This window comes from Mixophyes fleayi, chromosome 9 (assembly GCF_038048845.1).
Source record: "Mixophyes fleayi isolate aMixFle1 chromosome 9, aMixFle1.hap1, whole genome shotgun sequence".
NCBI classification, from domain to species: Eukaryota; Metazoa; Chordata; class Amphibia; order Anura; family Limnodynastidae; genus Mixophyes; species Mixophyes fleayi.
In genome coordinates this window covers 20,465,655-20,477,962 of record NC_134410.1, presented here as the reverse complement: position 1 = coordinate 20,477,962, position 12,308 = coordinate 20,465,655, and the positions used below count along the sequence as shown (strand labels likewise).

Below are 12,308 nucleotides of genomic sequence, written 5' to 3'. Positions count from 1 at the left end.
AGAGAACACCTGTGCCCCCCCCCCCATCTTGGTGGAAGTAGATGCTGCCCCTCAGCAGATGTGCATCGCTGGGGAGGCGTAGACATCCTATGGTGTGGACATGCCTATCCATCTACAAGCGCAAAACCTTCCCCAACACTGTGCTGCGCTCTCCTACCTGCCCCTTTAGTTTTCACTACCTGATACTGCTGCTGGTGTCTTAAGCTCCGTTACTGCTTGCCTCGATCCTGGAATGCTGGCTTCCTGTTTGGAAAATATATACTTATTATTCACCTCCTGGAAAGTTGAGAAGTCAGTGAACAATATAGAACCCCCCCTCTCAACCAGCCCTGACATTAAATTAATAGCACCCATGTTTAATAATTAGACCTCTTAACCCCCTAACCACCACAGCATTGAATTAATAGCATCTACATTTAAAAAATAAGTCTTCTCTCTCCCAGCCAACCCCAACATTAAAAAGCATTCCCATTTGTTATGTATATCTATTTCCCTGACTACCAAGAACATGACATTAATAGCATTTCCATGTATTATGTATATCTATTTCCCCCACTACCCCGAACATTACATTAATTGCATTCCAATGTATTATGTATATCTACAGTATTTCCCCCACTACCCGGAACATTACATTAATTGCATTCCAATGTATTATGTATATCTACAGTATTTCCCCCACTACCCGGAACATTACATTAATAGCATTCCCATTTAATAGGCCAACATATTTCCCCCATCGCCAGCAGCACCAATAGTAAATTAATAACATTCCCATTAAATAAACAGATATATTCCAACTCCTACCCCACCCCCACTTCCACCGGTACCAACATTAAATTAATAAGTTTGTAAAGGGCTAAGCATTTAATAAAAAGACCCATTTCCTCACAAGCCCCAAAATCATATTAATAGCTTACTAATTTCCCCCACATTTAATAGAGGCTATTATTGCTAATAATAGTCTTCTTTTGAATATATTACTGATTTATTTTATATAGTTAGATTTAATTACTTATGTCTTGTAGTATGATGTAGCATATATTTATGGTTAAGAAAATCTCCCCTTCTCTCCAGCATGCAGCTCTCTGAATCCCCCTCTATTTTCTCCAGCCACCTCCCCCCTGTTTCTACATTCTCCTGCCCCCTTACCAATTATGCCACCACTAAGGTATTTTTGCGCAGAGCTGACCCTTTATCGCAATATACTTTCCTCAGAGTTATAATAAGCCAAATGATCTCCTCTGTCCCAGAGTTATCATAAACCAAATGATCTGCCCTGTTTCAACTATGAAGTGCTCTAAAAACAAGTTAAGTCTGGCACATAAATTCATCAGAACACAGAGACCTGAACTTATTAAGTGTAATTTAATATGGAAAATGCTTAAGAGGAAAATAATTAACAAAATGAAATACAAAGATATAATTTAATAGTTTTCGGTAAAATAAAGAGGAATAAACAACAGAAAATGGTAAACTCACAAATGAACATGTTTTCTAATTGCTGGGAGAACAGGAATAATAGGACACTTCTCAATATGTAATTGACTCCCAAAGTGAGTGTTCTGATCCTGATTTACAGGACATTTTAAACATGCTACACACAGCACCCATTCCTGTGATTTTAGATCTAGACAGTACATGTAAATGCAAATTAGATTTTTATGACCACTTTTAAAACAACTTTCAAGTCAGGGTTTATTTACACTGGCCTAACTTCTTTGCAGAATGTCCCACAAAGATAATATTACCACCAAAACATATCATAAGTTACCAATCATTTGTATACCACACATGACTCCTGTAAGTATGACATTTTACTGTGTCCCTATTTCCCTTTGTTCAAACGTATCCCAGATGCTCAGTCACCCAGTTGAGATGTCCTGAGGTATAACAGAATCACCAAGTATGTGAGGGGTCTGTTTTGGGATATTACTTATTTACCATCCTGGGAGGAATTGAAAAGGAGATAATGATCTGCAGGATAGCTTAGAACAATGATTACTAGATGCTGACTTAAAAGGTAATAGAGAAGAAATATGCCTGCCCTCAGTGTATCCCATATTATATATGGTACTAGCTGCAAGGCAATATAAATGCCCATATATGTATACAAAACAAAAAGACAGTTGTCAGCATTTACCCTTAACACTGCATGTCTTGTGTATCTAGCAAAATGATAACATCTGGTATTATTAGTTCATATTTTGATCAAAAAATGTAAGCCTGCATCCCAGTGTCAAGGGCATCTCATTATATGCAGGTCTTACATTGACCTATATGCTTTAAACACCATTAAAAAGCAGTTATAATCAGGTGCACTCTCTTCCCAGGTACAGGGGCTTGTATCTAGCTAGGGATGGCTAGTGAGCCACACCCAAATGAGCCTTACATAGGCTTGATGGTCAGCTGCTAAGACAACATAAGGCAATATTTGAAACAAAACCAGACAAGAAACATGCCCGCGCTCGGTATATCCCATATTATATATGGTACCAGCTGCATGGCAATATATGTGCCCATATATGTATGCCAAACAAAAATACACTTCCCTTCCTCCTCTCCCTCTCAATTATTCTTAGCATCTCCTGAACCTCCCCAAGAGGATTAGTTGCCCCCATCCTAAGGTTTTTCCAAACAGGTTCATATTACCACACTGCACATCAACATGTTTTTCTAACATGCTCTCTCATTTTAGTTTTTTGCAATTATACTAATTACGGTCTAATTTATGTTGTGATCTTCCCTGAGCAACTCCCTTCCCCCCTCCGCAAGGGGGTCCCCCTGTGTGCCCCCTTTTCTTTATGTAACCCCCTTTTATTTTCTGTATCCCATATGTTGCAAAACTTTTCAATAAAAATTATTGAGGAAAAAAACCACAAAAAGACAGTTGTTGTCAGTGCTTATCCTTAACATTGCATATCTGTGTGTATCTAGCAAAATGAAAACATGAGGTTCATATTTTGATCGAAATATTTAAGCTTTTATATTGCCATGCAGCTGGTACCATATATAATATGGGATATATACCTGGTAATGTACAAACTTACTCCAATCAGCCACAGAACCTGTATCATTTATTCACGTGTCAGTATTTAAAGGGGTCATTCTGCAACAAAGCCATGCTCTCTGTATAGACACATTAAAAGTTATGCCTAATTCCTGTCTACTTGTGTATGGCCTATCACCACTTATTAAAAAATGTTTCGCGAATTATTGTCCTTTGCAGTATTTGCTCTCTTGGCTGTCCTGCTTTAACACAAGGGAGTGAGGGGGAAAAGTCAATGTGTGAGTTTAATGTTTCTGGTTTATTAGTTTTAAAGGGTAACGCCACCGATAGGGAATTCTACTGCGGAGTCAGATTTGTTTATTTTCATCGCCCTTACATATGTCAACTGACCTGAATTCCTCTGAAAGTAGAGCTTCTCTTAAGGCTTTTTATTACAAGCTGTGCATATCAGCGTTTAAATATCCTCCCAATAGGCACAGAAATCCGCCACACAAATGAAGGACAGTTTTGCTCAGCTGATTCCCTGTTCGTTTCTTGAATATGAGGCCTGCATGCATTTTTTTGCACCAATAGACATTTTTATAGTCGTTCCTTATTCTTTATAGACAGGACTATTTCCTAAATATTTAATACAGAGTCCTGATTCAGCACCCCTAAGGGTCTAATTTGCAAATGTAACCTATACTTGCTCACTCTCCCAGAATATCCAGGAGAATCCCAAATTCCGAGTAGGTATCCCAAACTCCCAGGAGAGCAGGGCACTCTAACAAAAATCCTACCTGCTTCTTAGCGATTGCTTCATTGTGGGGCCAAAATGACGAAATTCACTGCGCCCCTTCCACGTTTGCTGTCGCACCTCACCTCTCTTCCAGGATTTGTTGGTAGATAAAATCAAATGGGGTATGATATAACCCCTATCCTATCTGTAGGCATTTTCTATATATACATTCTCTAGCATATTGTATATAGCACTTACCTTGTCCTGAAGCTGCTGTGATTTTTGGTGGCCTGGCAGTACTGAGTCCTTGATACTGTGGAGTGATTGGCTGAGGGAAAGGTCTCACTACAACCAGCCCATCTAAGGTTTCAGGAGCTGCTGGACATTTCATTTCTATATACACGCTACCATAAAGCTATAGAAAACTCTTACAAATAGTATAGGGGATATAACTGCAAATTAAACTCTTAGAGGTTTCCTACAATAAAAGTAAAAAATTCCACAAAAGGGGGGTTATCCTTTAGGTCAAAATTGCCTTCTCTTAGGGATCCTTTTATTTTTGAGGTTTTCAATTACACAAGGAGCAAAAAGCTTTGCACATCCATATCTGAAAATTCCCCAGCTAAGACCTGTGTGTGCCAATAAAGACTCCAGGGTGCACGACGTCAAGTACAATGACATTACAAAACAAGCAAGGGCGGCTTTTTCATTGCTCTATTTTTTTTTTCAGGTCATAAACGATCCCAACTGTATCCATATTTTCCACTGATAAATTAGGCTATAGAACACCCCATGATACCATGTATTTCTCTATTTGATTTATGATTGCATCCTGGTAAGAGGTTTAGAACAATGACCTTGACTGATCCCAGGAGTCACGTAGCCATGTATACAACAAATGCACTTCTGTGCCCGACCAGTTGGGTAATTTCCGTAGTCATTGGCTAACCACAAATTACGTGGACAAGCATCCCTTTTAATTTTATTCAAATGCGTCCGCTTTGCTCATACATGAACGAGTGTCCGTTTTCTGCCATTTGCAGACCATTTGCACGTTTACAGTGCCAGATGGAAATACGTATGGCAGCAAGAATAGAAATTTCACTCAACAGTCTTGTCTACTACCACTTTTGGACAGTCCCCATGATTTAAAATAAATAAGACATGCACAAAATTTACATTTAATGTTTTTGTTACATTGGTATTTGTGCATATATATAAAGTACTTTCCTGTATAAGGTGCATCTGATTGGTGAAAAAGACTTTCCTTTGAATGTATAGGCAGATGTCTGACTTTCGCCACCTCTAAGCACATGTAGTATGTTGTTTTTTAGGGGAAAACAGGAGGTTCTGCGACCACCCAGTAAATCAGGAATGACCCTCCCTCAACTGTAACATCCACGGCTTGGATGTGGATGCAATACTGATCGTCTCCTTGCACCTTTAAGCTTCGGATCAGCCCCGATCCGTCCACCTCATTCCATCAGAGGAAGAAAGATTGCGCTCATGCCGTATCTTAAATCTTGCAGCACTAAAGCATGCTATAGAGCAGTGTTGGCTAACCTATGACACTCCAGGTCAAATTTAGACCTCATGGGGCCCTAGGCAAGATAATGGTTTGGGGCCCCCTCCCTGAAAAAATCCATAGCACTATAGTTTTTTAGCATAACATATACCCCTATTTAGGGGCTGGCTGGCAGACTTTAGCCCGGGGGGGAAGCATATAGCACTGGCCCATAAGTAGCGGCCCATTTTTAAAGGGTGGTCTCACCGTCGGCCCTGGGCAGGCCCTCTGGGGACCGCTGGGACCTAGGCAATTGCCTAGGTTGCCTAGTGGTAAATCCGGCCCTGCTCCAGGTGTTGTGAAACTACAGGTCCCAGCATGCTTTGCCAATATTTAGCAGCTTATTGCTGGAAGGGTATGCTGGGACTTGTAGTTTCACAACACCTGGAGTGTCACAGGTTAGCCAACACTGCTATAGAGTCATAGCCCAAAAATCGGTGCATAACCCCTCAAACGTCATTTGTGTTGCAGCCCTACATTTATACAGCTTCTTAAGTGTCCTTTAATGAATATACAGATCTGTAGGTTCTGACAACTGGCTCCAGAGTTGTACATAATAATGTCCACATTCTCCCAGTGAATATGTCTTTGTATCAACTTACTGAACCGCACAATGTAAAACCGGATAGTGTGAGGTGTGTTATCCACAGCCCTTTGTAAAATGTCATTTTATTCTGGAAATAGCCATACGACCACATGGGCCTGATTTATTAAGGCACGCAAACAAATGTATTGTGCGTTTCTTTTTAAAAAAAAGCGCATGTGAAACTGGTACAAGCACGTCCGTATTCATCAAGGAGCAGATGTGAAGATACATCTGGTGATCAATATGGGTCTAGGTCCGCTCAGCTGTAACAGACAATACACTGCAGGGTACGTCCAACACATATCAGGAATATAAACTCACAATAGAACGTTCAGAAAAACTATTCAATTAATGTCACCTATTAATAATATGGTCACTAATGGCAAATCAATTAAAAGAAAGTTGTTGCTTTTTTTTTATTTTTCCCATGAAATACATTTATTGGGATGTAATTAATGTCTACTGTACATAAAATCCATTTTTACAGTTGCACTTGATTGCAAACACATGTCCTAGCAGCATAATCAGCTGTCATCACTAGTGATCGGCACTTAGACTTACGGCTGAAAAGCAAGTACCTTAGAGATGCCCAGAACTTGAATCGGACGCTGCTGTGTGCGCTCACACTTGGCACACACTTACTGTACATTGACTACAGTCAAACGCCCAGTCCACGCTCTGCTCCCTCCCTAAAGTCGTACGTTTCCTTTGCGCATTAACGTGAACTGTAAGCTGCTGCATTCTGTGGCTTATAGTCCAGTTATGGGCATGCGAAGAGTAATTGTGCGCTTTATACACAAAAAATCACCAGTTACGCTCCTTAATAAATTAGGCCCTGTATGTGCAAAAGAGCAAAACAAAAAAGATGGGAACACGGGAGAGAGAGAGGCGTATTAACTGTTTGGCCACTGAGAGAGGAATCCTTCATCTACACTGAATGAAAGATGCAAGTACCTAAGCCCCATCTCTGTCTAGGCTTTAAAGCTTACAGGTTGCTTTCCGTTATGTATTGCAGCTGTCAGGAGGAGTGGGAGCGGCAGAAAGGAAGAGGGGGAGGGAAAAGATGAAGATGGATGACACAGAGAAAGAGAGATAGATGGTGGACATGGAAGGTCGGAAGCTGGCAAAGGAGAGAAGTGAAGCTTCAGAGATGTGTATGTGTGTGGGGGGGGGGGGGGTTGCAGGTTAAGGAGAAGGGAACGAGTAGAAACAGATGCAGAAAAGAGCTGGGCGGAGATACAGTCTCAAGTGGCAGACAGACAGCTGTTTTGTTGGAGAAGTAATTAGTATTAAGCACTCTGCTGGGCTCAGGACATATGGGATGTAAGAGACGATTTGCTGCCAGTACTTGTTCTAATTATTGGGCTTGGGGAAGACTGATCACACATGATGCTGAATATGCCCTGTACTTTTACATTTCCACTTCCCATCCTACCTCGATCTTATATTGATGCTCTTCACACCAACCTACTCTGTGCTCTTATACTGCTGCCCCTTTCACCAACGTGCTATGTGCTTTTATATTGGTTCCCCTGTCTTATCACTACCATGTGCTCTTATACTGCTGCCACTCTCACAACCCTGATCTGTGCTCCTATGTTGCTTCTCCTCTCTTATCACTACCATGTGCTCTTATACTGCTGCCTTTCTCACCAACCTACTCTGTGTTCTTATATTGCTGCCCGTCTTATCACTACCATGTGCTTTTATACTGCTGCCCCTCTCACCACCCTACTATGTGCTTTTATAAGACTGTCCCTATCTTATCACTACAATGTGCTCTTATACTGTTGCTCCACTCACTCCCCTGCTCTGTACTTTTATATTGCTGTCCGTCTTAACACTATCATGCGCTCTTATACTGCTGCCCCTCTCCCCATCATGCTCTGTGATTTTATATTTCTGCCCTTGTCTTATCACTACCATGTACTCGTATACTGCTGCCCCTCTCACCATGCTGTTCTGTGCTTTTACATTGCTGCTCTTGTCTTATCACTAGCATGTGCTCTTATACTATTGCTCCTCTCGCCAACCTACTCTGTGCTTTTATATTGCTGCCTGTCTTGTTACTACTATGTGCTCTTATACTGCTGCCCCTCTCGCCAACCTACTGTATTCTTATATTGCTGTCCCTGTCTTAACAGTGCAGTTCAAAATGCTTTCTTTTTGAGCTCCTGCATCTAGATTGTCTGCCCAGCACATATTAAGATGCACACCTACTCTTTGCACACTAGAAGTGCATCTGGCTTTTCGGGAAGGTGTAAAAGTCTGAAGAATCACACTGTGCAATCCAAGTCCAACCTCCTATCATTTTAAAACCACCCCTTTCATTCATTTACAATTTTCTCTTTTTTTCTCTTAAAACACTGTGTTTAGTTCCATTTATGGCTTATAATAATCATGATGGGCTTGTCTTTGACAATCTTGTGTGTGTGTTAACTCTTATAACGACATTGCAGATTCTTAATACCTATATTACAAAAGTTAATTCTATTGGAACGGTCTCCTTCTGAGCTCTGGGGAAGAGTTGATAGGGTTGACCATCCACGCGTTTGTATGATAATACCACGTGCTCAAAGCACATTGATTTAGTCATCAAACTGGTTTCACACAACATAAATAACATCTTGTGTAGGCACAGCTCAGTATATCACAGCTCTCATCAGGTTAATTCCAAAGTGTGCAGAAGTCTGTAAAGTACCTTCTCCCATTTATATCTCAGATAAACTGCTGATGCATTTTGTCTGTGTGAACAGACTTTTGCAAAGCTCTAAATAAGTCAGACGAAACGCGTCAGAAATTTATAAATGTGTGGATGGCAATCCCTAGCAATCGTACCCTGGAGCTCAGGAGGAGAGCCTTCTAATACAATTAACAAGCAAATTGGGAACCTGGCTGCTAATTTATGGCAAGTTATTTGATACATGTCACGGTTTAAAGCCATTGTACACAGACGACATGATATATTTATGGGACCCAGATTTATACTCCAGTCTTTTGTAGTTTGATTTCTCCTAATTTGTGAACTGGGGTATTCTGTGATATGAGTTGATGTGTTAGCATTCTCAGAAGTTTTCAATAGATTTACTAGGAGAGTCATCATAGGAGATTTAATTTTGCTTTGTGTTCGATTGTGTATTCAGCATCGTTTTAAGCATCTACCTTGCTTTACTTGTGCTTTTTTTTATATCTGTGCATTTTTATATATACTGTATTTTATATATATATATATATATATATATATATATATATATATATATATATATATTTATTTATGTTTGTAGATATAATGCATTAAAGATTATATTCAATTGTTTAAAAATGTAAGACAGTTCTTTCCATATATCGAGATAATTATACATGTTTGGTGCATTAAACTTAAGTAATTGCCCCCTTGTTTTCTTTGCATAATTGTTTCAATTTTGTATAATTGTTGCCCTGATGGGTGGGGTTGGACTATTCCATCTCAATGCAGCTGTTCTTCCTTTCTGTATTCATTGTTGTTGACATAAATAAAAAGATTTAAAAAAAATAAAAAAATAAACAGAATGGCTCGGCGTGAGCGCGGACCGGTCCTTCTTCATTTTGCAGCGCAACATGGAAGCACAAAACAGATTCCATAGGATGAGATCCGATCAGCGCCAGCTCTGAACTGAAATTCAAGTCTTCTTTTTGCAAAGTGGAAATAGCAGTGTGGAGGAAAGAGCCCCGCACTCTGCGCCCTTTTATCTCATCACAGTAATCTCCTTACATAAAATTAAATTAAATTGTATTAATGTGTAAGCCACTGCACAGTACCACCTCTCTGTTCTAAATGCTGAATCTGATTCTCAATATCTGTTTTGGCTTATATGTATGGACAACTGTGCCATGTCTTGTTCTGTATGCTGGGTTAAATTTTCAGATCAAGTTTTGGGGGTGCAGTTATATCTGCATAGAGTGCAATGTTTATTACCTATTATTGCTTCCTGTAATCAAAGTGTTCCTGGCAACTGTATTCAAGTTGGGGCAACTATGCCAGTACACATATACCTCAAAGCACTCAGTACAGCTTGTACTCACACTTATTATTTTAATTTCTACGTTCAACCAACTCTTTTTCCCTTCGTACGTTCTGCAGGTGCTGTAGAGTTGAATGCAGAGTTGTCAGTAAAGGCACAACACACTACGGGGGTAGATTTACTAAAACGTCTAAAAAGAAGAAGTGAAGGTGTCGCCCATAGCAACCAATCAGATTCTCACTATTATTTTATAAAATGCACTAGATAAATGATAGCTAAAATCTGATTGGTTGCTATGGGCAACGCCTCCACTTTTACCCTAATCACTCCAGCTTGTACTCTCTGGTAGCACCCTCTAATGGATTTCCTGAACTTCAACCCACACCACCAGGGCATGGTTATAATCTATTATAAATTATTATATAAAGTTGACACAACATTGGCCACAGTTAAGGAATAAAAACAACAGACACACAGAGCAGTCACAGAATGGACTTTAATTCCCCACTGCACCAACCAGCAACTCTCTCCGCCATAGTATATGTGCTGCGGAGAGGGAGGGTGACACACGTTTTTAATGTAAAAACCTGTGTTAGATATTTCTGGATGATTTCCCTTCCTGCAAAGTCCCAGAAAGGCTCCTGACTAGAGTGACTCAGAAAGGATCCAGACCAGCTAGATGTACAGAAAGTATATGGTGTCAGGACTCCAGCAACATGGCCGACAAATCCCTCCTAAGTTTTCTCTCTTTCCACCGTGCAGGAAGGCTTTGTACAGTAGGTTTGGGTATTGTGTCGTTTGTGCATATGTCCTGTTTCCCCCTGATGAACCAGCGTTTCCACCCTCACCTACAGGAAGGGCCTCAGAGGGTTCCAAAAAGCTTGTGTGCTGGTCTCTCTCTTGGTTTAAGGCACTGCTTCGAGGGCTCAGCATATATCTACCACAACCCAAGCAGAACAACAGCCCTCTAGATCCCCAAACCAGAGGAGGGAGGGGCTTACAGGAGGGCAAACATGTGGGTCGGGGGCAAGATGGAGGAACTTGTCATAAAATTCTTGTCATTAAGGACTCCAGGAACTTGACTTGATTTGGTGTTTATCTTATTCTGCAGCTGAGAGCAGTATTATCGTGTGGGCTCTAGAGAACAAGATAGCAGTAATGGCCCACGACAAAGCAGTGCCATCATCTCCTCCAATGTTAAAGCATTATATAACAATGTAGAACATATCTGTACACTTCCCGGATTAACACAGTCTTCTCATGAAACAGTACACTATCTATAACCGTAAGAATGTCAACTATTTTGGCTGGATGAGATAACTTGACATTGAACGTGGCTAATGTTCTGCAAACATCATAAAACCAAAAGTTTAGAATCTTGCTTTTAATAATGCTGTGAAAGTGTACAGAGATATTAAACATAGCTAAAAAATGCGGCACTCGCATATAAAAGTTGGATGAGCCCATAGCTTGACTGCTGTGGGCGTAAGGTTTAATAGGAAATGACCCTCCGTGTTACCTCACCCCTCAAATATTTTTCGACCCTAAGATCTTCACACGGTGCTCTCTAGCATCCACTCCGTGCTGCTAAATGTGACTCTCCGATGTCCAAGGGCAGCTTCTTGGTTGTGCAACTCCGAGGTGGACATGTGTCTCTTTGTCCGTGCCCTGCGAGGGTAACTGTGGCTCTGGAACAGGGTGTAGTCTCCATCAAAGGAGAATCTATGTTGATAAGTCCTGGTAGGTGCTTTGGGCTCCATACGAGTTTGCCCTTCAGAAGTAATCAGACATAGTGAGGTGGTGGAGCCTAACGCGCTAGTCTCTGTCTGGTCTCCATCTACAGAGAGAGAAGACAAAAGGGCCACTGTCTGAAGATCATTGGATGTCCGAGTTCTCCTTTTGTCCAGTTCCGTCAGACATGCCGGAGGAGGTGAACGAGGTTGGTCCTCCACCTTATCAGAGTCTTTGCCCTCCAATGGGGACTCTTTGGAAGCTGGGGGTAAAGGTTCATAGTTATTTTCCCCCAACTTGACACAGGAATTGGCACAGGCCATGCCTTGTTGCCCATTTGTTTGAGAATACACATTACTGACCCTGGCTTTGTCCCCTTCCTCCTGCCCACTGTACACTTTGTATCGGATCATTAGGATGATGATGAACACCAGCACGGAAGCTACGATGATTCCTCCAATGATGATAATCATAGTGCCCCCTAGGAACTGGGTGTGGAGCGGCCGGCACTGTCCACTCTCCTCCTTTGTGTTGAACTTGACACATCCCACCACCCGTGTGGCAGTCAGTGAGGTCATCCCATCATCATAGACAGCCAGGACACAGAGGTCGTACTCACGTCCGGGAGCCAAGTCATTGACCAAGAAGCTTCGGTTACTTGGGGGAATCATCCTGCATGAAGGGAAAAAGAAATGACA

The 12,308-nt window shown here is 41.1% G+C and overlaps 1 protein-coding gene across 5 annotated transcripts in view; it reads right to left on the bottom strand.

Annotated features, from left to right (window-relative positions):
- Nucleotides 1–10,357: 10,357 nt before the first annotated feature.
- The window catches only part of LRFN1 (leucine rich repeat and fibronectin type III domain containing 1), a 99,511-nt gene continuing 97,560 nt past the window's right edge, over nucleotides 10,358–12,308 (bottom strand). For all 5 annotated transcript variants that reach the window (XM_075186799.1, XM_075186801.1, XM_075186798.1 and 2 more), the window contains one exon: nucleotides 10,358–12,282. In XM_075186799.1, the coding sequence (XP_075042900.1) occupies nucleotides 11,433–12,282 (850 nt within the window). In that variant the 3' untranslated portion in view covers nucleotides 10,358–11,432. The remainder of the gene's footprint in view (nucleotides 12,283–12,308) is intronic.